Below are 21,414 nucleotides of genomic sequence, written 5' to 3' on the forward strand. Positions count from 1 at the left end.
ACCAACAGCTTTGCCACGTTTCAAAGTCCCTTAAATCACCTTTCTCCCCTATTCCCTGACTTGGCTGTGATGACCATGTTTACGTGCCAAAATGCCCCGAGTTTCTGCCATTTGATTGGCTGAGCCACTTCATTAAATGTATTGAATGAAGTGGCGAGTGAATTTAAATAAACTTTTTATTTTTGGGCTCACTAAAGTAGCTTTGCATGATTCTAACTTCAAAATAATCCTTATTTACCTTTTACTGGGCCTTGATACAGTGCTTAGTGACATCAAGGAGAATGAGGAGTAGAAAAAACTGAATGTGAAAGGATGTTAATCGCAGTCTGACAAGTACATCATTTGAAAGTCTGGTGATATTAATATGAGCATCCACCATTGTAACAATATTTATAAGACAAAGAAATCAGGAAAAGCATAAACATCAGAATCACTGCATCCCTGACTTCTCTCTTTGTTCATGTTCATTCATCCTTCATTTTGTCTTCGTGTCATAGAGGACGACTTTGTGTCATCGTCCAATTTAAACTTTTGAATAATGCATTTTGAATTCACCTGCCATGACCACAAATAGATTACCGTTGCTTGGTATGTTAAAGTGGTCGTGTTTCGTTAAATAATTAACGCCCGTCTATTGTTATTAGCTTAGACGTCACCCCCCATCGATTCCCATCCCATTCGGACTGAGGGAGTCACCTCCAAACTCGCAGTCAGCACCTTGTGCCTCACAGACAGACAGTCAGACCGACTCCCACCTGGCACACTCGACGTGATGCGAATTAATTACAAAATCATTTTTGCCCTCTTAATGAATTAGGGGAGAGAATCAAGTGCTCAATTAAATGATTAGGCTCTGAGCTGCTGCAAAGTCTCTGCAAATTCCAGTCAAAGCCGGAGTATTAGAAGCAATCTGCCTTGAGCAGACCTGACCATTGTCCCTTATCGAGAAGCTGAGTGCAAGCATTTTCCTATCAGTGCAGGAGCTGGTACTGCATATGTTTCCCCCCGCTCCGTCTCTCTGTCACTCTTTCTCATGCACTCATCATCATTGTCAGAGCTCTTCTTTGTACACCATCTCCCTCCTCTTCTTCATTTGTCATTCTTCATTCATCTTTTTTTTTTCTCTTCCTCTACCCATCTCTTTCTCTCTATTGCTCCTGCTCTCTCTCTCCCTCCAGGCAGCCAGGGAAAAGGGAAACTCTCAAGCCCAGCTGAAGGCGCTGAGCCAGCAGACTGAAGCAGCCCGCAGGGAGCTCGCTGAAATCCTAGGCCGCTTGGCCCAACGTGAAGAGGAGCTCCACCGCAAGGACGTGGAGCTGTCGGAGACACACCAGCGCCAGTTGTCACTGCAGCAGGAAATCCGGGAGGTGTGGGGTCCAACACCCAGATAGATTTCTCCTTCTTCATTTTTTTAATTACTAGTATTTTAAAATATGCAGCAGTGTTTTCAAATGTCTACCACTGTAGGGATTTTATTGAAAAATCTCAGTCGAGTAATCTTAGTGGTTCCTTCAAATTAATTCCTTTTTAATTGCTTATTTGTTTTTTATTTTTCATGTAAAATCCAAAAATCCATATAAGATGGTGAATTAGAGTCATTAAAGAGCTGCGATAAGATCCTAACAGGACTCCCAACCCTAGGTGAGGGAGGCCTCAGCCACCCTCGAGGAAGAGACTCGGCGTCAGGCCGCCGTCCGAGCAAGACTGAAAGAAGAGAACCAGAGGCTGCAAGAACAAGCTGACACCCAAGCTCGCCGTTTTCAGAGGGACCAGGACGCACATGCTGAGCTCCAGGCTGCCCTGAAGCAGATGACTGCAGCCCACGCCCAGCTCACCCAGCGGTTGTCTGAAGAGGAGAACTGCAGGAAGGAGCTCCAAAAGAGCACATCAGAGCTTCAGGCCAAGCTGACAGCGCTACAGGAAGAACGGACTGTGCTCAGCAAGCAGCTGCAGCTCGAGAGAGAGGTGCATCAGAAGGAGCTAGACGGCTTGAAGGCCACAATGGAGGACAGCAATGCAAAGAAGGCTCGTGAAGTGCAGGACATGCTACAGGTCTGCTGTCAGGAGCGAGACGAAATACAGGCACAAATGAGAGAGCTGAAGGTAGCTGTGATCATTAAGATGTTGTACAGCTAATGTGGAAATGGATAGCTTAGTATAATCACTGTTATCAGCAAGAGTGAAAAAATCCAGAGGCATTATTTACACGAGTGTCAGTTAGCTGTGTGGTAACTGTTAACAGCCCAGAAATAGTCTGACACATAATCTTCAGGCTTTTTTTGAGGATTAAGCAAGATACAAGAAATACATTATTAACTTTGAACAAAACTACTCTTGCTCTTTCTAGTCTTTATTCTGGGCTAAGCTGCTCGCTGTAGCTATTTATTCTCCAAATCCAAGAATTCTCTCTTTTTAAATATTCCTCATCAAAGCTAAACTCTAAAAACTGCATCAAATGCTTTTATTTTGTTAAACCTTTTCAGATGTTCAAGGTGTCCCTACCCAGGCATGGATCACAGGGTGCCAAACTTTAATTGGTATTTCTACAAATTCAGTGCAGGGTAACGTACCCCAGCAGCTAAACATCTGGTATATTTCCGACCCAGTGAGACACAGACTAAATTCTCATTTAGCGTAATTTTCTTCATTGGTCGTGACCCTGTCCTCTGAATACTGGTGAATCGAGGATAGCTGAGCTTTTAATGGTGTGTGGTGCCCTCTGGATCTGTAGGGCCATTCTACAGCTCCAAGCGTGAATATTTAAAAACCCAGATATCAGACCCCCTAAAGTCTCATCAAGGCACTGTTGGAGATAGGAACTTCACTTGACTCGGTCCCACTGCACCCACACCCCCCTCCCACCTTCAGTATCTCCAAAGATGAGCCCTCCCGGGTACATTGTTTCTTAAGGGGCATGGTCCTCCCTGATATGGCTGAGTTTAGCCCATTAGCTGCGCTGAATGGCATTAATATCTGACATAGCTCATTGTAATGGTGTCATTTCCAAGTGCGGTAAGGACAAGGGCGTTTGCTGGAATGTTTTTAAATATTAGCCTACGGGGGCGGCAGATGTCCCTAAGAAGCCCACCCAATATTCACATATCATAGCCGGAAGCCTGTATTACAGTTGTGATACAGTCAACTGTCAGAAATGACTTAAAATATTCACATTTCCATGTCCTTGTCCTCTTACTCATGATTTCTCCTCCGCTCCATCTCCCCTGCCTCGCTCTGTCTTAATCGCTCTCTTTCTGCCTCCCTCCACTTAGAATTTTTTCGCTTTTAATGTTTTTCCTTTTCCATTTTTTCCTCTGTTTGTGTCACTCCCGGTCCTGAGTAACTGTCATTCATTCCACTTTACTGTATCCTGTGTAGTTATTACGTTATTATTATATATATAAAGCTAAAATCTGAGGCTTGCCTTTGCGAGCTTGAGCAGGACTCAGTCATTACGGGCTGAGACCATCATTTCAGATTCTTGGAAATGCCATTTATTTGTTCTCTTGACCTGTTACTTGATGTTCTCTGGCTTTGCAGCACATAATGTCACATTGTATTGTGAAATCAGCTTTTACTTGCACAAACTGACTTAAGATGTTTGGATCCACTGATAAATTTGGCACGTTATATATGATCCCTAAATCTGGATTTAAATCAGTGACATGAGAACTTGTATCTGTTCTGTTTACTCATAGTATTCCCAAAACTGCCACCTGTTTAACGTTGATAATTTTTGCCCCAGATAAACCGCCCGTGTTTGTGATCTCGAAATATTACCTGTGTATCATCGCATTAAAAAGATCCACTCTCTTCTAGGCAGATGCAGCATCAGACAAAGAGCTGTGTGGGGCGCTGCGCATCAAGTTGGACAGGATGAAGGATGAATGTGATAAGCTGGCAGCACAGCTGAGCACAAAAGAGGAGGCGCATGCACTTCTCCACAGAAAATACCAGCTACTCAAACAGGAAGTGGAAGACAAAGTAAGCCTGGCCCCTTTGGCCGTGTTTTTTCCAAATTCTTCGGTTAATATTACGGGCCAGAATACACGCAGCAGACACAGAGTATTTATGATCACCTCAGCTTCACGACACCTGCGCTGGGTGTATTTAACGGTGATAGTCCAAGACATTTTAGTTCCACTTTAAACAGCATACCCAGTTCGTTAACATATGTGTGTCTGTGCAGATGTTACGTTTAAAGAATATATGATATTTGTTGCATGATAGAAACACACGACATTTGGCTATGTGCAAGCAGTCTGCGACCCAGTGACAGAAACTCGGGTGCTGTTGCAGTTAGGTCCATACGTTTTTGGACACTGACACAATTTTCTTAGCGATTTAACCTCTGTACACCACCACAGTAGATTTTAAATCAAATATGACTGAAGTGCAGACTTTCAGCTTTGGTTCAAAGGGTCTAATAAAATGATTGCATTAACTGTTTAGAGATAGGATTATTTTCTACATGTCAGCACTCTCACTCTCAGCAGAGATCATCACACGTCAGTTCACGACGTTGTTGCTCATCAGCCATTTTCCCCCAAGAATTAGTGACTTTTTATAACCTTTTAGCAAGATTCTTCCCCAAAAAGTGGCTGCAGGGAATATCTATAGACAGTACTGTTATCTATAGACAGAGCTCTTACACCCATTGCTCTCCAGCAGCGATAATAACACTTAACAGTATAACTCTGTGCTGCAAACTTTAGCAACATTTAGCAACATTTCATTCCCCTTTTCATGTTTCTTTTTCAAATTCCCAACTTGGGAATTCTTGCTTTAGCTCAGAGTGAGGCACACCTTCCAGCAGCACTGAGGCTGGGTTCAGTTTGTGAGAGAGACATTGTGCTGCTTCTAACTTTCCCACTGAGTGATTTCAATCCAACTGTTTAAAGTGTGGATTATTTAGTCAGATGGTAAAATCTGAGCCCATCAGGCTTCGACTTTTCACTGTTCAAAAGAAGGTGTTCAGGACAGATAATCCAAACATAAGAACAGTTCCAGGGGTTAAGTGGTGCCAAATCAGCACTATTTTAAAGAGTCTTTATCAATATGTCCTTAGTGGCTTCAAAACAGCTGATGAAGTATTGAATCCCAATTCACCTCTTTGACAGGACCCTGATAAGTTGCATGGGTCTTTTTCACAGGAACCATTTATTGATTTGAAATCGGCTGAATGCAGAAAAAGGGGCTCTTATTAATGTAACACGGGCAGTTTATTATCTCAGGGACAGGATAATGATCCATGTTCCCAGGGCAGAACTGATCACTTGGTTTCCATCCTTGAATGTATTGATTGACTGTGTCCTGGTAGAGACCCTGAAACTACTGTAGCTAAAGAAACATAGTATCTGCTTTTTGAGAGGGAACTGAACCCTCTGATGCCCACGTTTGTTTGTATGTCTGAATGTGTTTGTTGAGGAAAACCAGAACAACATCTGATAATCTTGTAACAGGTGACATAAATGTCATTTATGCTACAAAAGAAGAAAAAAAAAGTTCTTATCAGTGTCTTTTAAACTAGAATGGCATGAATTGAAACACCAGCTAATTTGCAACACCTCTACTCCACTCGGCTGTCTGCCGTTCTCCACAGGTCAGGTCAGCCGAGCGGAGACGTGTTTCGGAGTCGGAACTTGTTAAGTTGGAGCAGAAGGTATTGGAAATGGAATCGGAGCAAGAGGCAGTCCTTACATCTTTGGGCGAGGAACTAGACGCAGCCTGTCGCAGCCTGGCTAGGAACGGCGAAGACAAGCTCCAGGTATTTCCTGCCTATTACATTTTGTTTGCTGTTTGTGTTTTGAATGGTGTTGAATACTGTCAGCTTGCTTTTATACATTCACAGCACATTTGGCAAGCACGGATCATTTTCTAAGTAACAATTTAGTCCTGCTAGTCCACATACTCTGGAGAAACATATATAGTCGGGTCGTTGCTGCACTAGATGCAAACTTTGATTTAAACAGTCTCTTGTTAGACTTGCCTCTCTTGTCGGTTCATGCTGGACAGTGTGTGGCAAGAGTAGGTCCCTACAGGCTGGAGTGTTAGTGACAGTTTTGTCCCACTGTTTGCTCAGTTGTTGTTAACCGTCAGAATAATAACATTGACTTGTACTGAAGAGACCTGTTCTTGCATTGTGATTTTGCATAAGGCTGTGTCTTCTGTTTATTTGCCAGTGGCAAGAATAACAACTATTTTGAGAACCTTGGAAAGTATTTTACAGTTGGTTACAAGTTTTACCTGATAATCTTGTGTGTGTTGTTGTTGTGCTTATATAAATGTTGCATGTGTGTGTTACTTGAGATAGAAAGTCCAAAGGAAATACTCGTTATGACTCACATCTGTTTTATGGCCTCTGTCCTTATGTCCAAAAATTCATGATGAACAGTTTCTAGAAACATGAAAAAAACATGAAAATCAAGCTCGGACTTTCTTTAACGTCACAGAAAGTGCAAAAGATCAGGTTTGCATGTCTTTCATGTCTTTCTACAATGTCGCATCTATTTCAGATGGAAACGTTTATAAAGCAAATATTTAGCGTAACGTCTTTACCGCAGTGAACACAGTCTGTGACAGGTCAGGTTGACAAGGCTCATTAATAACAACTACGACTGTAGTCTGAGTTTGACAAAGTAAAGGAGCTGAGAAGAGGTTCTGCACAGTGAGACAGGAAATGAAAATGGGGAGAAAAATAGTAGTAGTGAGTGTTGTGGCTCATTGTGTAAATGTGAGCATCTTTGAATGAAGTCTTGAGGAAAATGAATATAAAAGTGAACTGTGTCATTGCCTTTTAACAGACTGATGAAGCCATCCATGTTCCATACCCCATATCTTATTTGATCTATTTATTTATCACCCACCTGTACATAACCATGCACCTATAAATGTGCTTATTAGACTGTAAAGCCTCCACACTGCCTACTAACTGAGTGTATTCTTTAAACCCCCACCCCACCCCCACCACCCACTTCGCTTAAAGCTAGTTTTCCTCTGCTGCTCCAGGCTAATGAACCCTGGCTGCTCTTATCTGCTCTTATAGATTTCTCAAGCTGGTCCTGCAGTGCTGCAGTCAAACATGCGAGCCAACACCTTTCCTCCTCTGTAATCCATGATGCCGAAAGAAGTCAAACTTATAGCGATCGAGCTAATGGGGGGATCATTAACGGTTAAAGGGTGCATTAGGTTTCAGCTACCTTATGATACCCTCCTTCCTTCCTTCATTTTAAAAGCACTAAGAAGCAAGAAGTTTGAATGTGGTGTAAAGATATTTAAAGTTCAAGAAAAAACAAACAAACTTTGCTACACACAACAATTTTAAGACGAATCAGGTGATATTTTTATGCCAAAATTACTCATATGTAGCTTTTCTACTTTATTTGAGCACTGAAAGCCCCTTTATACAAGATGTCTCATTCACCTATTCATGGTGCCTTGGACACATTAATGAACTAACAAGAATTTAGTGGACAGATTAAGGTAAAGGTCAGTGAAACCTCACAAAATGTCTGTTGCTATAAACTGAACACATGGTGACAGGTTGTAGCCAAAAGGTTTACGCTCAAGGCGGGACATATTTGCACGTAAACTGGAACTTGATTGGTTGTCATCATAGACTGTTGATGAAAGAGGGATGTATCCACAGTGACGTCACGCTGTGATGAAACTCTGCAGCGTTTTGCTCGCTGCCATGTTGATTCACCACTTGGTATTAACGGGGAGCTAAATTTAGCAAGCTTAATTAACATCTGTTAGCAGTTAACAGCTATTATATGAGTGCAACACCCAGGAAAAGACACCTGCTACTTCGGTCAAGTAATACAGCGATCCCCAACCGCCAGGCCACGGAGAGTCATTTGGTACCGGGCCGTGAGAGTTGAGGCTCGGGTGTGAAATTCGTGGTTTTCAGGGGTTTTATCGGTTATTATCGTTTTTATCGTTAACTCGGTTTCCCTGGGTCTTTTCCCGTATGTTATGAATAAATCTTCTTTTTTTGGTACCGGTACTGGTTTTATTCTGTTGTATTTATCCGCGACACCTTACAGGCCGGTCCATGAAAATATAAATATGGTCGGACATAAACCGGTCTGTAGCGCAAAAGCTGTTGGGGACCGCTGAAGTAACAGACAAATAAAATACCTATTTCACTCACCAGGACTGCAGGAAAGAATTCCTTGGATGGCCACTCAGCACGTCATGTTTGTTGTTAGATAATTCCATTAAAACCAATAAAAAAAGGCACCAGCACCACAAACATGCCTGAGAGCTCCAGTTCAGCGACTTGAATTGGTTGAGGTGACAGATGATGGCAGACAGTGATTCATGTGGCACGCCTGTCAAAGTCAACCCAATAACTAAGACCTGAGCTGGTATCCAAATGAATAAGCTACACAAAAAGGAGGGAAACAGTTCTGACCTGTATGCATAAAGGCCGAGTCTGTAAACATGTCTCTAATTGCTAGTTGGACGTCTGTGGGATTGTCTCTGTGGCCACCAGAACTGCGTCTTTTTGGCACTTCCACATTGGCATCTTTTTTCTTCTCTTTAGTCTCATAATTTACCACAGCATGGCAACACAGTCATTTTGGTTCTTTTCCTTAAACGCTAACCTTGTGAGTCATCTCCTTTTATAATAAATCCCTGTGTGTCTTGTCTTTCAATTGTGGCTTATTTTATGTTCCCACTCTTCTGTTTTGGGCTGAGCTGCATCAAAGATCTGTGTTTAAATCCAACTCGAGACATCTGTCGTTATTTTTTTCTCTCCCTTCCATCTTCTCTCCTCTTCTTTTCATAAACTGTTTAATGAAGAGTAATGCTGGTAATCTCTATGAAAACATCTCTCTGTGTCCTCTCCACTTGCTGTTGGTCTTAACATCTCTGCCTTTTTGCTCCTCTCTAAATTCTTTCCAGCTTTTCCGTCTTCACAGTGGGAGGCGAAGCAAACACACTGTAACCAAAGACGCACAGCCACACATTTATTCGCGTTGTGAAAGAGATGTAAACCGGGTAGTCACACATTTAAATTAGCGGTGGCAGATGCTTGGAATCCGCTGCAGTGCTGCTGTGAGGAATAGTGGTGTTTCTTTCACTTCAGGCCCACAGACAGCACTTTCAACTCCCAGCCTACTTGTTCAGTTTTTCAACAGTTTCACCTCCTTTTTGTCTGCTACTCTGCCGTGTGGCCTTTGATGTTTTTGAAAAAAGTAAAGAGAGCGTGAGCGAGAAGCGCAGAGGCATGCTTTATCCTCCCACACAGTCACATGCTCTGGTATATGGCTGTACACTCCCTGAGACGGGGACCTCTGCACAGCGGTGCTCTGTTGCCGTACTTTGAGCTGCCGTGGCAACAACTTGGGAGATGCGTTTTTGTTTGTATCTGGTTTTGAGTGACAGCTTGAAAACGCTGCCTGACACCTGCGTGGTGACGACGTTGCTTGCCAAGGCGCAGGACAGAAAGGGTCCAAAAACTCCTGCTGTGTGTTTTCCATGTCTGTTGATCATGTGTAAACACCTTGCCACAAGGGTGTACTTGAAAAAGGGGTTATACTTTTGTCTACTTTGTTCATTGCTGTGTGTGAGTTCGTCCCTGTGAATTCATGTTTGTTATATCTGCTGGCTTTCTTTTTTGTCCTCGTTATGTGGCAGGAGGGAGCATGCTTTCACGTTGTTAGCAGGGTGGGTGGGTAAGTCTCTATAAACATGCTCAAAAAGCTATTTGAAAAGGTTTGTGTCACGGAGAGTGGAGTGGGGTGGGGTTTTTGTTTTGTTTTTTGGCTTTTTTTGTTTTTGTTTTTACCTTTTCAAAATCCATTGGAGTGTGTTATCACTCTACCAGTCATGAAACTTCTAAAGAAATGTTTTTGTGCTATCGGTAGGCACAACACAGAAGGCACAGGAGGGCTTCTCTGTTTTGGGTAAAGGGAAAACCCCAGTTTTCCAAAACGTGGTACTGCAGCTTTCATGGCCATTGGCAGTTGGACAAATAGAGCCTAAAAAAGCTTGTGATCATAATCAAAAACTATAGTTCCTGTTTTAAATGAATGGGCACTTATTGACAGTTGAAAGAATGCATTTCCCTATTTTCACTGTCTGTGTGTGTGTGGGGCTGTTAGTAATTAATATGGTCATCTCAAGCACCGAGCTCGGGCTATAAGCACAGAAGCCCCACCCCCTTGCTGTGAGACCCTCTGTTTGTATGGGCCAGCCAATCAGAGGAAAGAGAGGACAGCCATTTTTGCCAGGGAAACAAACAACAAGCACTCTGGGAGGCAGCTCACTCTATGGACAGTGCTTATTTTTAAGGGAATATTATTGTATTATGTGTATATTCATTTTGTTTTCTTCTGTTTTTAAAATACTTTTACTACTAAGAAGTCTGGGAGTCAGCAGTAATAAAGGTAGCAATGGCAGCTGTTGAGAAATAATGACACAGACATTATGTAGGAGTAATGGGTATTCATTTGAAAATAATTCGACATGATTAACTTTAACTTGTTATAATATCATACTATAGTATATTTGGCTACAAAGTTTTATTAGGATTCATTCAAAACGTTTTGAGCGATTGTGTTTATAAACAGATGACAGGCACACACAAATGCTACCAAAAACATCCTTAGCAGAGGTAAAAATGCATGTAAAGCTACTCTTAGTGTAGGCTAAAGGCTGCAGCTGTTGCAGGGATTTTAATACAAGTTAGTACATGTGTGAATGATTCTCTTAGGATGAATTGTGGAATGTAGAAATTAAAAATAACAGTTGTTTTGTTTTATTAGTTTTTGTTTTTTGTTGCTATTTGTTTCCAAGGAAACAACGGAATTGTAATTCCTTAAAAACAACAACAACAACAACTTAACACTATCTTTGAAGAAAGTAGCAGCAGCGCAATATTGATGAAACACAAGTGATAAATGTTGGCCGATACTGATGTCGAGCTGGTAATACCTTAATGGACTGTGTGAGTGAGCTCTTCATCTATTTGGCTTTTTTTAAGCTTTACTTTGATGGCTTTTATAACCTGCAGCATCAGACTCTGTTTTATGTTGTATTTAATGCTAAATAGCAAAGGATGAAAGGCTAACCAAAGATGTCAAACAGTGTAAACATGCTGCAGTGTTTATAACCATACTAGAATACTGATGTTATCTTTTATCTTCAAGCACCACTGTGTTTAAGTACTAACCTTGTTTTTGCTCCTGATTAACCATCAGCAGAGACAGGAGAGACAAATCCCTCATTAACAGCCAAATAAGAAAAAGCAAAGTTGAATTTGGCGTGAACCTAAAGTGGCCGTGAGGTTAAGAATTGTGTCACATGACCACATCTTTTGGTTCTCTGTCATGATTGTGTTATTCTTCCTTTATGCGAGCTTACTCTCCATGCTAACAACACCAGTAGCTAACAAAAAAAACCAACAAAAACAGGGTTTTTTTTATGCATTGTGAAACATATCGCTGTGTTTGAAATGCAACCCCAGTGGCTATTAAAGACATATCGATCATATTCTATACATAGAAATGCAGAAACTTAAATGTGGCTCAGCACAGCCAAATCTAATTAGCATGCACATGTATTCACCACCTCATGTGTAACAAAGAGATAAAGAAGCATGGGAGGGATTATTAATCTTTGCTGACAAGTCCACATGTGCAGCTGGCACATTTCAGCAGCTGCATAGCACTTGGCAGAGGTGTGCTCTCAACTGAGTGTTATCTAGTTATGTGACTGTGTTTATCTGTGTGTCTATCTTTTTGCCTTAAGAGTGTGTGTGTGTGTGTGTGTGTGTGTGTGTGTGTGTTGTGTCAGCAGTCATTAGGACTTGGCAGGCAGTCAGTTTGTATTGCTGATGCTGACAAGCTTGTCTGGGAAAGATTGGAACATACTCCCTGAGCTCGTTTTTATGACACGCACTAACTCTGTGTGTGTGTGTGTGTGTGTGTGTGTGTGTGTGTGTTGTGTCATAGGCTGTTTAACATGCGCACACCAATTTAAGTTGGCAGAGGCCCCTCTTCACTAAAGTTAAGAGTTTTGACAGGAGGCTGTTCGATCTGGTTCCTGTCCTCTTGTTTGTCCATCTGCATTTTGATTCACTTGCTGTCTATTTACAGAACTTCACTTCGCCTTGTCCTACAGCATATACACGTAGCAGCAACAGGAAAGCTTGCTTTTGTATTTATTTGCTTGTTTTTGTAATTTTCTAACAGGCAATTTCTCAGAGACCTGAACTGGTGAAGGACTCGCACCGCTGGCTGGCTGAGACTAAGGTATCTGTGTTTGATTCAGCTTTTGTCCCTGGAGAGAACCATTCTTGCACACACAAATAATACAGTAAAGAAATAGTGAAGATTTTTGTTTTAACAAGGGATTATATATAATATTAAGATAAGGGTTTGCCAGAGTTAGCTTAAAACTAATTTGCATCTGCAGTTCTTTGCCAGGTTACATGGAGAAGATCACAAACGTAAATCACAAAACAAACAAAGCATCCACACACCTATGAGCAACAAACGAGAGAAAATAGACATCAGTGTTCATATTCTGAGTTTTTAAAGCTGGTGATAGAGCTGCAGTTCTTAATGAAAAAGAAAGCAGAGTGATGAAAACGTACAGCACAGTCTTAAGTTGAAGATAACCTCGTAGATTTGACAGATTCTGCTGTGCGAAAGTTAAAAAAATGAAGCGGTGGAGGAGCTGCCAGACCGTTGAAGATCTTTAATACCAAACACATCTCGGAAAATTATTTCATATTTTTCAGACTCATTAAATGACGACTCGCCAGATTTTTTTGTCCAGTTTTTTTAAGGGTTTATTTATAAAGAGACTCCTGTGCTTTAGTGACTGTTTCCTCAGTTTGTCCCCAACATGCTAAACAATATGAAATATGGACAAGATGGCGTGCATGAAGGTGTGAGATAACTAGAGGCAGCCTCTAGTTATCTGGCTTTACCTCATTTGACAGAAATGTGTGCATTTTCTTAATAAGTTGCTAAGAGTTCTGAACAGTTGGTTGAGTAGTTAAAACCTCAATTACAAAAACTGCACGAAGTCTTTCATGTCTGGATAAAACTGCTTTAAGCGATGCCAAAAATGTCTTTATGCCAAGAAAGCCCTCCACCATAGCGACCGGATGATAGATGTGGAGATATATTTGTGCAAACATTACTGTGGTAAAAAGTTCTCAGACAACTATGATGCTTCATTTTTGAACTATTTTGCTGTGCACCAATGTGTGCTTAGAGTTTGCAATAAAATGTCAGTGTCATTCAAATGTCAATGAAAGTCAAATAAGAGTTGAGATTTAACAGGTTTCCCAACGATAGCTGTAAATTAAACTTCTCACAGACGTGCAGCCATATCTTGTTATTATCGGTGCTTTTTATATCAGTTATATAACCGTTTCCATGATGTTCTCGCGGGGCTCATGCGACAGAGGAGATGCTCGCTGTCGTCCTCTGCCCTTTTAGTTGCCACCTGCCTTTCTCCGAGACAAATCAATCCCCGTTTATTGTTGTAAACTTTCAAAAGAAATGTGTAATTAAGGCTGTGGCTGTGATGCATGATACCGTGTTAAAATGTGTTTGCACAATTTGTAGTGTTTATCACTGTAATGTATCTCCTGTCAGAAATTCTCTCAGAGTAATGTGCATTTACAAGAGTAAAACGCTGGAGAACAAGGGAGGTAATTAGCTCCCTTGTTAAGAGTTTTTATGGTAGTATAATGTAGGTATGATTTACAGGCTTACAGTGCACAGTTGGAATAACAATTGAACCAGTCATTTGGCTCTGCTGTGGAAGCCTGTTGTAGGAAACAGTAAATTTACAGTGCTGCTGTGCTCATTTTGTGTGGTTTTGGGTTTTTTCTGACGTGACTTTACAACCTGGGACTGGATTCAGCTAAAAGACAAAATGAAAAAATAATAATGTTGAGATTTGAGCTGAATTATCAGCAGAGCTGTAAACTGGCAGCTTAGACAGGATAGAGGAAAACGCCTTTGAAAGTAATGAAAAATTAAGTTGAAAATTTTTATGAGATGATTTGGCTTCACAGGGAAAATAAGGATTTTATTCCATCAGGAAGTTTTGGCCTCTTAATTAAATTCCTGCTCAGTGTCCTTTGCATTGATTGGCGTGCAGGATTCTATATTAGAAAACCCAGAAAATCACTTTTTATGTTCCAACCTGTGTATTAAATGTAGTGTGTCATGGTGGGGCCCGAGGCTGGCTGGCCTGATCCCCTCCACAGTTTTCAGCCTAACTACAACAATGTTTGTATTTATTAAACCAACCAGACCAAGCTGCGCTGGCTGTGTGAGGAGGTGCGTGAGCGCGACACTAGAGAACAGCGCCTGAGGAGGCAACATCAGCAGACCAGGGATCAGTTGAAGACCCTCAGGCAAAGCTGCGACTCAGAGCAGAGAGCTCTCCTGCAGCGCCTGGACCAACAGGAGAAGCTGATGCACTCTCTCAGCACTGAAAAGAAAGGTAGAATCTAATTGGAGAAACGCCTTCATGTTGATTTCACTCACACTTGGGATGCCCCTGCACAGCATCAGGCGACACAAATCATAGTCATTCTGCCTGTAAAGGTAGCTAGCAGCTGTTAGAGTGCACAGGATGAGAAGTCCTTTAGTTCTCCGTGCTCACAGCATTCATGAGGGTGAGAAGTTGTACTTATCATAGCCAGCTCTCATTGAAAGTCTCCTCTCTCTCTCTAATGGTTCCTTTTGATTAATACAGCTGTCAGACTCCAATCTCCCGTTTTCATCCTCTCACATTTACATGTAATCACACCATCATTAAGAGCACAAAGTAATTCAGTGCAGGCATGTGACAGAAGTGTTTTTGTTACTCACTGTTTGTTGTGCTTTGCTGTAATGGATGCTGGTGAAAATGACTGTCTGTGTGTCTGAATCATTGTTTTTTGTTTGTTACGATGGGTCTGACTGTTTGTAGTTGCAGATGTTTGAGAAAGCATCTTAATGGTTTGTGAACTTTGAGCCTTGCGTGGAAAGATGTTTTTCCCAATGTGAGCCCCGTTTTTGACTGAATTTCTCCTAATGAGCTGTAACTGGCAGAGGAAGAGAGGCTTGTTTTCAGCGCTTCGTCTGAACAATACGTGGAAATGAACCTAATTTGTGTTCCATTACCAGAGTGAAGGAGAGCTAAAAGACACAGGGGGACTGAAGACAGCTGGATAGCTGGGTATGGTCAAGGAGATGGAAACAGAGTTAGCTATCTGTTTACGTTTTTCTTTTCTTTCGAGTAAAGTGATTGGACAATTCAGTTAATGATACATGTAAGATCATTTCGATCACCTTTGGAATCAGCTCCTCCTGTCTCTGGATCAGCAGTTTGAGTCTGCACTGCAGGCTGGAGCAGTGATGTGGTCTTTTTAGTAGTTAGAGCTAAGAGTAATCTTTTGTTACAACAGCAGTATCAGAGTATTGAAGGTGTGGATTTTATCACCTCTGCTATAAACTCTTCCTCTCAGTAACGGCTTTTTTTTCTGTAATTCAAGAATTACAAATTCCCACCATGCTGTAATTACATGGTGCATTTTGCAACTATATCCTCAACCATGCATTATGGTAAATACTAATTAATGAATATTCTCAAAGGGGGAGCTGTATTCTCGTGAGCTCTGAGAGCTGCTTGTTTTTATCTCAGCACATTAGCCATTATTGCCAGCACTCTGTGGAGACATTGTGTGGTGTACAGGATTTGTGTCAGATTGCGGTTGCGGTTTGTGTATTTTTCCTAAGACCTTTCATCACTTGTGCAGTGCTCCCTGTTGGCCCTTTCCCTTAAAAACAGGTCTGCAGTGTATGTGTGGAAACAGCTGTTCTAGTATTACAGCTGAGACGGGGCTGGACGTGTCGGTCAGCGGAGACACTGAGCTGTGAAAAGTAGTGTCCTGTTGCATTTACATGTTTCAGATCATCAAACCAGTTTTTAGATTAGTAAAGAGAACTCGAGTAAATACGATGATTTTGACCGCATGGCATTTTAAAAACTGTGTAATTCTGTTAAATTAAAACCACAGAATCTCATATTTCATGGCTTTTCCTAAAATGGGCTTATTGATGAAGTACTGAAATTTGAGGTGTGTGGGGGGTAAAAAAAATATGAACACTTATACTTAGAACAACCAAAGACGTCATTTTGACCACATAGAAACTGATGTGAAATCGCTGCTGTGAAATTACAGATTACCTAACATCACAATGGTTTACACACATTTTTTAAACTTTAAGGCTTCCAAAATTAGCTGGATGTGATTTATAAATATGTAACTACAGTGGCTAAATATAAATAAATCCAGATCAGAGCAGCTGATTGAGGTGACGAGGTCGCGCGGTGTGGTCGCCGGATCAGAAGTTGCAGGTTTGGTGATCAGAGGCAGACGTGAACTAGATGATGAACTTTGACTGTTCTACTTTTACAGTAATTAATAAAAAAAATATGTTTCTTACATTTTTGTGGCTAACTGTGAGGTCAGATTTAAAAAGGAGGCAATCAGCTGTTCAGTCTTTGTCACAGTGTTTATTGTAGCGCAGCTACACGTTATCCAGAATAAACTTAACTCTTCATAATGTTCTTTCTCTGTAATACTTCAATTATTTGCTAGTTATTCTGTATTTATTATATCACTTATTAGTTAATTGTTTTGCCCTATTTAACTTTATAATCTGTAATGAAATGATCAAAATAATTTATAAAACTAATGAAAACCCTCAAAATGTTATTTTAATACTTGTTTTGTCAAATCTTACATTTAATTTCAATCTTAAATTTTAATAATTAGAAGGAAATTAGTAACTGAACTTCTTTAAGAAATGATTTATTTGCCATTTCTAGTGCTGTGGTAGGATGGAGTCAAAATTAGCGCTGGTGCTTCTTATGAGTTAGGGTATAATGGCAGTTCTAGTGTCAGGGGAAGCTATTCAGACCAAGCTGGATCTGTGTGAAAATCTAATTTCCCCGTAAACCTAATAACTGGTTAACTCGCGATAAGTGGCAATGAGTCTGTGAGATCACTGTGGAGGAATTTAGTCCACTCTCCTTAGCAAAATAGTTTGAATTCAGCCACATTGGAGGGTTTCCCAGAATGAACGGCATCTCCATCAGAATGAAGCCCAGACTTTGACTAGTGCGCTCCACTTGTGGATTATTGTCCTTCTGAATAATCCAAACAATCTGTAGGGCATTAAAACAACCTGGATTTTCTGGTGGAGAGCAGAATTCATGTTTCCATCGGTTACAGCAAATCAACCAGGTCCTGAAGCTGCAAAGCAGCCCCAGAGCATCACACTACATCCACCATGTTTGACTGTTGGTATGATGTTTTATGCTACATATAACTGGATACATACCTTTTAGAAAATACAGCTTTTGTTTTGTCAGTCTTCAGAATCGAGATGTTTTTGGCAAATGTGAGACGAGTGAACTTTCCCATGGATGTCACTTTTGCCCAGTCTGTCTCTGTTTATGGTTGAATCCCAAACATTGACCATGGGGAAGCAACAGTAACATTATTATGTGCATTATCTTTCTTTTACTGTTTCAGTAATGGAAATGCTTTCACAATCATTTGCTTGAATAATGCCAAACAGCATGGGTATTGTTGTCTTTGCCTAATAAAACAGAATCACTCAGTAAATTAAGAGTTATTCCTCTAAAACAATGTCTCATTAAGCAGCCAGTGATCATAATTAAACCTGTTTGGTGCTACAATCAACAAACATAAGCAGTTTGTCGCTCATTTACCTGTCGGGGTAAAAATAATCCATCAGCACTGCACAGCACCAAGCTGTGTTTGGATTAGTGTTCATCACATGACCAGAATGTAATCAGTATAAAACAAATCATCTCTTCTTGTGTTCTTGGAGGTTAGATGTCAGAAAATCACTTCTCCATTTAAAAAAGAAATAGTATTTTTTATTATTACTACGTACATTTAAATGCTTTGGTCTCAGAATCTGTATCATTATTAACTAAAACCCAAGCAGGCTTGTGTTGTGAAACAACAGTCAAAAGGCAAAATATAGTAAGTGAGCAGCTCGTGAATGACAACAGCATCCCATCATACTTAAACTGCAAAATGATGCAATTAGTAATAGTTGTCTCCATCGAGAAGCTGTCTTTGCTCTGTATTGGTTTCAGATATTAAAAACATTCAGCACCTGCACAGGTGGACCAGGCATCACAATGAAAGCTAGTATTATTTGGCCTGGCCTTACACAGCTCATATGGACCACAGATATTACTCTGACATCCGACAGTGCTCTGACAACTCACTCCATCAACTGCACCATCTCTTCTTACACACCGATGTCATTCCAGAGCTGCTGGAGAGAAGTCGCAAGAAAGAGGAGGAAATGAGAAGCCTTCAGGTTAGTGTAATATATATATACATATGCATATATATGGTTAGTTTGTGTTTAAGTTGGCAAAGTGCTGTGCAGAAGTCTTGAGCCACCCATCATTTCTCTTAACTTTACAGGGAAAATGTGGAATAGGTGCAGAGACCCATTGGAACATATGCAAACATACATGGAAATACAGCAATAAGACAAAACCGAGTTTGTACGATTCTAACATGCTTGAAAGTCAGTCAGTATTTTGGTGTGACCATCTTTATTCTCCAGCACAGCCTGAACTCTCTTATCATTTATTTAAGTAGTCTTCAGGAACACAGTGTGTTTTGCTATTACGATATGCTTTTACTGAATAGGCAGTGTGTCTGGGGATCATTGTCATGCTGGAAAATGAAGCCATTACAAACTATTGCTAAAGAAACCTTAATTAAAAATAGATAAAAAACAATTAAAAAAAAAAAAGTATGGCTCCTTGGAAGCTAAATATAAAGAAATGAACTGGAGACTCAAGATTTTTGCACAGTGCTGTATGTCTGGGTTTTGGTCATCTGAGCTCTCTGAGGGTGTGTTACAAACATTACTTCACAGCTGTAGGCCTGACAGACTCCTTGCTGCCTAGCTTGGACAAGTAGCTAATTACTGCGGACAAGATGGCTTGGAGTTTAAAAGCCACTCGAGGCCTTGTTTCTGTCTTTCAATACTGCAGCAGCTACACTTGGCAGGACACCAACCCACCTAGTCTCAAGTGGACTGGTCCTTTATTCACTATTAAACAGCAAGAAACACGCGCACACACACAGGCAGCGAACCATCTGAGAAGAAACCGTCTAGCTCTGTGTGCATGTGCATGTGTGTTACGGATTCTGCGGGCTCATCTGTGGCTGCATAATGGCACCTGCCAGAGCTTGTGCACCCTTTTAGACACCACCGAGCTTTTAATTATGAAGGATGAGGAGACAGAGATGTAAAAAGAAAAGACGGTGTGAAGGACGTAGTGTTTAAAAAAAAAAAAGTTGGGGGTGGGCTGAGGTGGAAAAAAAGTCCCCCTGTTAGAAACCATCAACACATTACAGGCACAGGGGGAGAAGCAGTCGGTTGGAGGGAAGAGCAGGTGTGCGTTTGAGTGGCAGATAAGAGGCATAGCATCACTTATGCATCGTTAGAGAGGGAACATCAGTCAGGAGCTGGATGAGCGGCGAGAGCGGTTTGTCTTTGTGCGAGTGTGTCGGTGTGTGTGATAAGAAGTCTGTTGTGTGCTACAGACTCTCCCTAGCCCCTGCATTTCATTCCCTTGTTACCCGTTTGTTGGAACACACTATTCCTCTCTTCTGTCAGTTTTTTCCTCCTACACACGCTAAGACAAACACGTGGTTTCTCTCTGCTCAGCCACCATTTTGAGCCGTTCCCTGGACTCACTGTCTGAAATATTATGTGCATTTAAAGACCAGTGCTACAGTTAAGTAATGTTACTGTGTTTGTGTTTTCTTTAGGACCGTGTTTTGGATCTGGAGATGGTAAGATGTGATGTTTTACATCATTTTTCTGTTATTTTTATTATTAGTGTTTTTTTCCCAGGTTTTCAGCTGTATTTGGTTTAGCCATGTAGGCAGGTTCACCTAAGGCTGTGTTTGCCCAGCAGCCCGTAGAGGCTAACACAGAAAATGATTTCTTTAGTCAAGGCTCAGAGCTCTGTTAATCATCATCACTCTTTCTGATGAGGTTAAGAAGCAGGCTGCACTGACAATGCAGCATCGACCTCACCATCCGAACGGTTAACGTCTACCACTAACATCTCTAATAAGCTATTACATGTCAGCCAGAAATTAATTAGCACAGCTGAAAGAGTGTATTGACCCAATCACTTATTACTCTCTTTAAAAAAATAAATAAACGAAGCCACCCAAGCCACGCTGTCCATCCATCACTATTATGCAGCATGCTTGTCTACTTCAGGCTTCAATTAGCTGTTACAAGAAAGAAGGAAGAAATAGCCCGGACCACCAACATCATTTTTGCTTACTGCAATCACAAAGTGGCAGGACACATCGACCCATCTGTCACCAGCCTGGGAAATGGGGATCATCAAGTAAATCTTACTTGTATGTCAGCGTGCCATTCAGCGTAGCAATCAATGTGACGCCTTGTAACAGCCAGCTCTTTTGATGCTTAAATGCTCCATCTGAATGTGAACAAAAAGGCTATTGAAGGTACAGTGAAGAGATGAATAGAAGGGAGTGCAGCTAGAGTAGTACTTAATTAAAGATTGTGCTGAGTGTGTTGTAACAAGTCCTCAATTAGCTTTTGAATTGACCAAGCAGTATGACATCATGTCTGTTTACCATGTAGGCACACCATTTTTTTTTTCTTCAAATTGGACGTGCTGGTTAGAAACAGAAGAGAGATGTTGTGAGAGGAGCTTAAAGGTACAGTCAGTAACTTTTTGAGGTTATTTTACAGGAAAAAGAAGGTTACTGTACTCATAAATATACATAAAATTGTGTGTAATTACAACTTCTAACAAACTGATTTCATCTCAGAAACTTAAAATGAATCTATTAAAAACACATATGAGAGGGTTTGCAGTTTCCTCCACCATATTTGAGTACAGTGCCCAGGAAGGACGAAGTTTGTAGCTGGCTACATACGCTGGTTACATACGCACCAAAGGCAGAGGAAACGCTGTGTGCCATGGAGGGACATTTGATTTCATACCTTCACCTTCATACTCTGAACCTTCAAATATTTTTAATGCCACTGTGCTTTTGTTTTTGTTGCCAATAAATTTGGTAGAAAGCATCATTTCATGTAGAATTTGGCACACAGCTCAGCTCCACACGTTGTGCAAAGATTTGCTGTTAGGCGTCACACGTTGTTCAGGATGTAGATACATTATTGTTGAATTATTCCAAAGCTATATGGAGTTTTTTTCATGCTGTCTGCCACGTGTCGGCTCTTTTTGGGGCGTATGTGGTCAAGTACAGAAAAACATCATATTTTTGCTCATACTTTCACCTTGAAATGTGTTGAAACTTTTATT

At 41.0% G+C, this 21,414-nt stretch overlaps 1 protein-coding gene across 2 annotated transcripts in view; it reads left to right on the forward strand.

Annotated features, from left to right (window-relative positions):
* The window catches only part of LOC134643884 (centrosomal protein of 128 kDa-like), a 45,241-nt gene that overhangs the window by 17,211 nt on the left and 6,616 nt on the right, over nt 1-21,414 (forward strand). For both annotated transcript variants that reach the window (XM_063496547.1, XM_063496549.1), the window contains exons 14-21: nt 1,179-1,367; nt 1,642-2,103; nt 3,817-3,981; nt 5,600-5,764; nt 12,204-12,263; nt 14,289-14,481; nt 18,343-18,392; nt 19,868-19,891. In XM_063496547.1, coding sequence (XP_063352617.1) covers nt 1,179-1,367; nt 1,642-2,103; nt 3,817-3,981; nt 5,600-5,764; nt 12,204-12,263; nt 14,289-14,481; nt 18,343-18,392; nt 19,868-19,891 — 1,308 coding nt within the window. The remainder of the gene's footprint in view (nt 1-1,178; nt 1,368-1,641; nt 2,104-3,816; nt 3,982-5,599; nt 5,765-12,203; nt 12,264-14,288; nt 14,482-18,342; nt 18,393-19,867; nt 19,892-21,414) is intronic.

Source organism: Pelmatolapia mariae, linkage group LG15 (assembly GCF_036321145.2).
Source record: "Pelmatolapia mariae isolate MD_Pm_ZW linkage group LG15, Pm_UMD_F_2, whole genome shotgun sequence".
In the NCBI taxonomy this organism is placed as follows: Eukaryota; Metazoa; Chordata; class Actinopteri; order Cichliformes; family Cichlidae; genus Pelmatolapia; species Pelmatolapia mariae.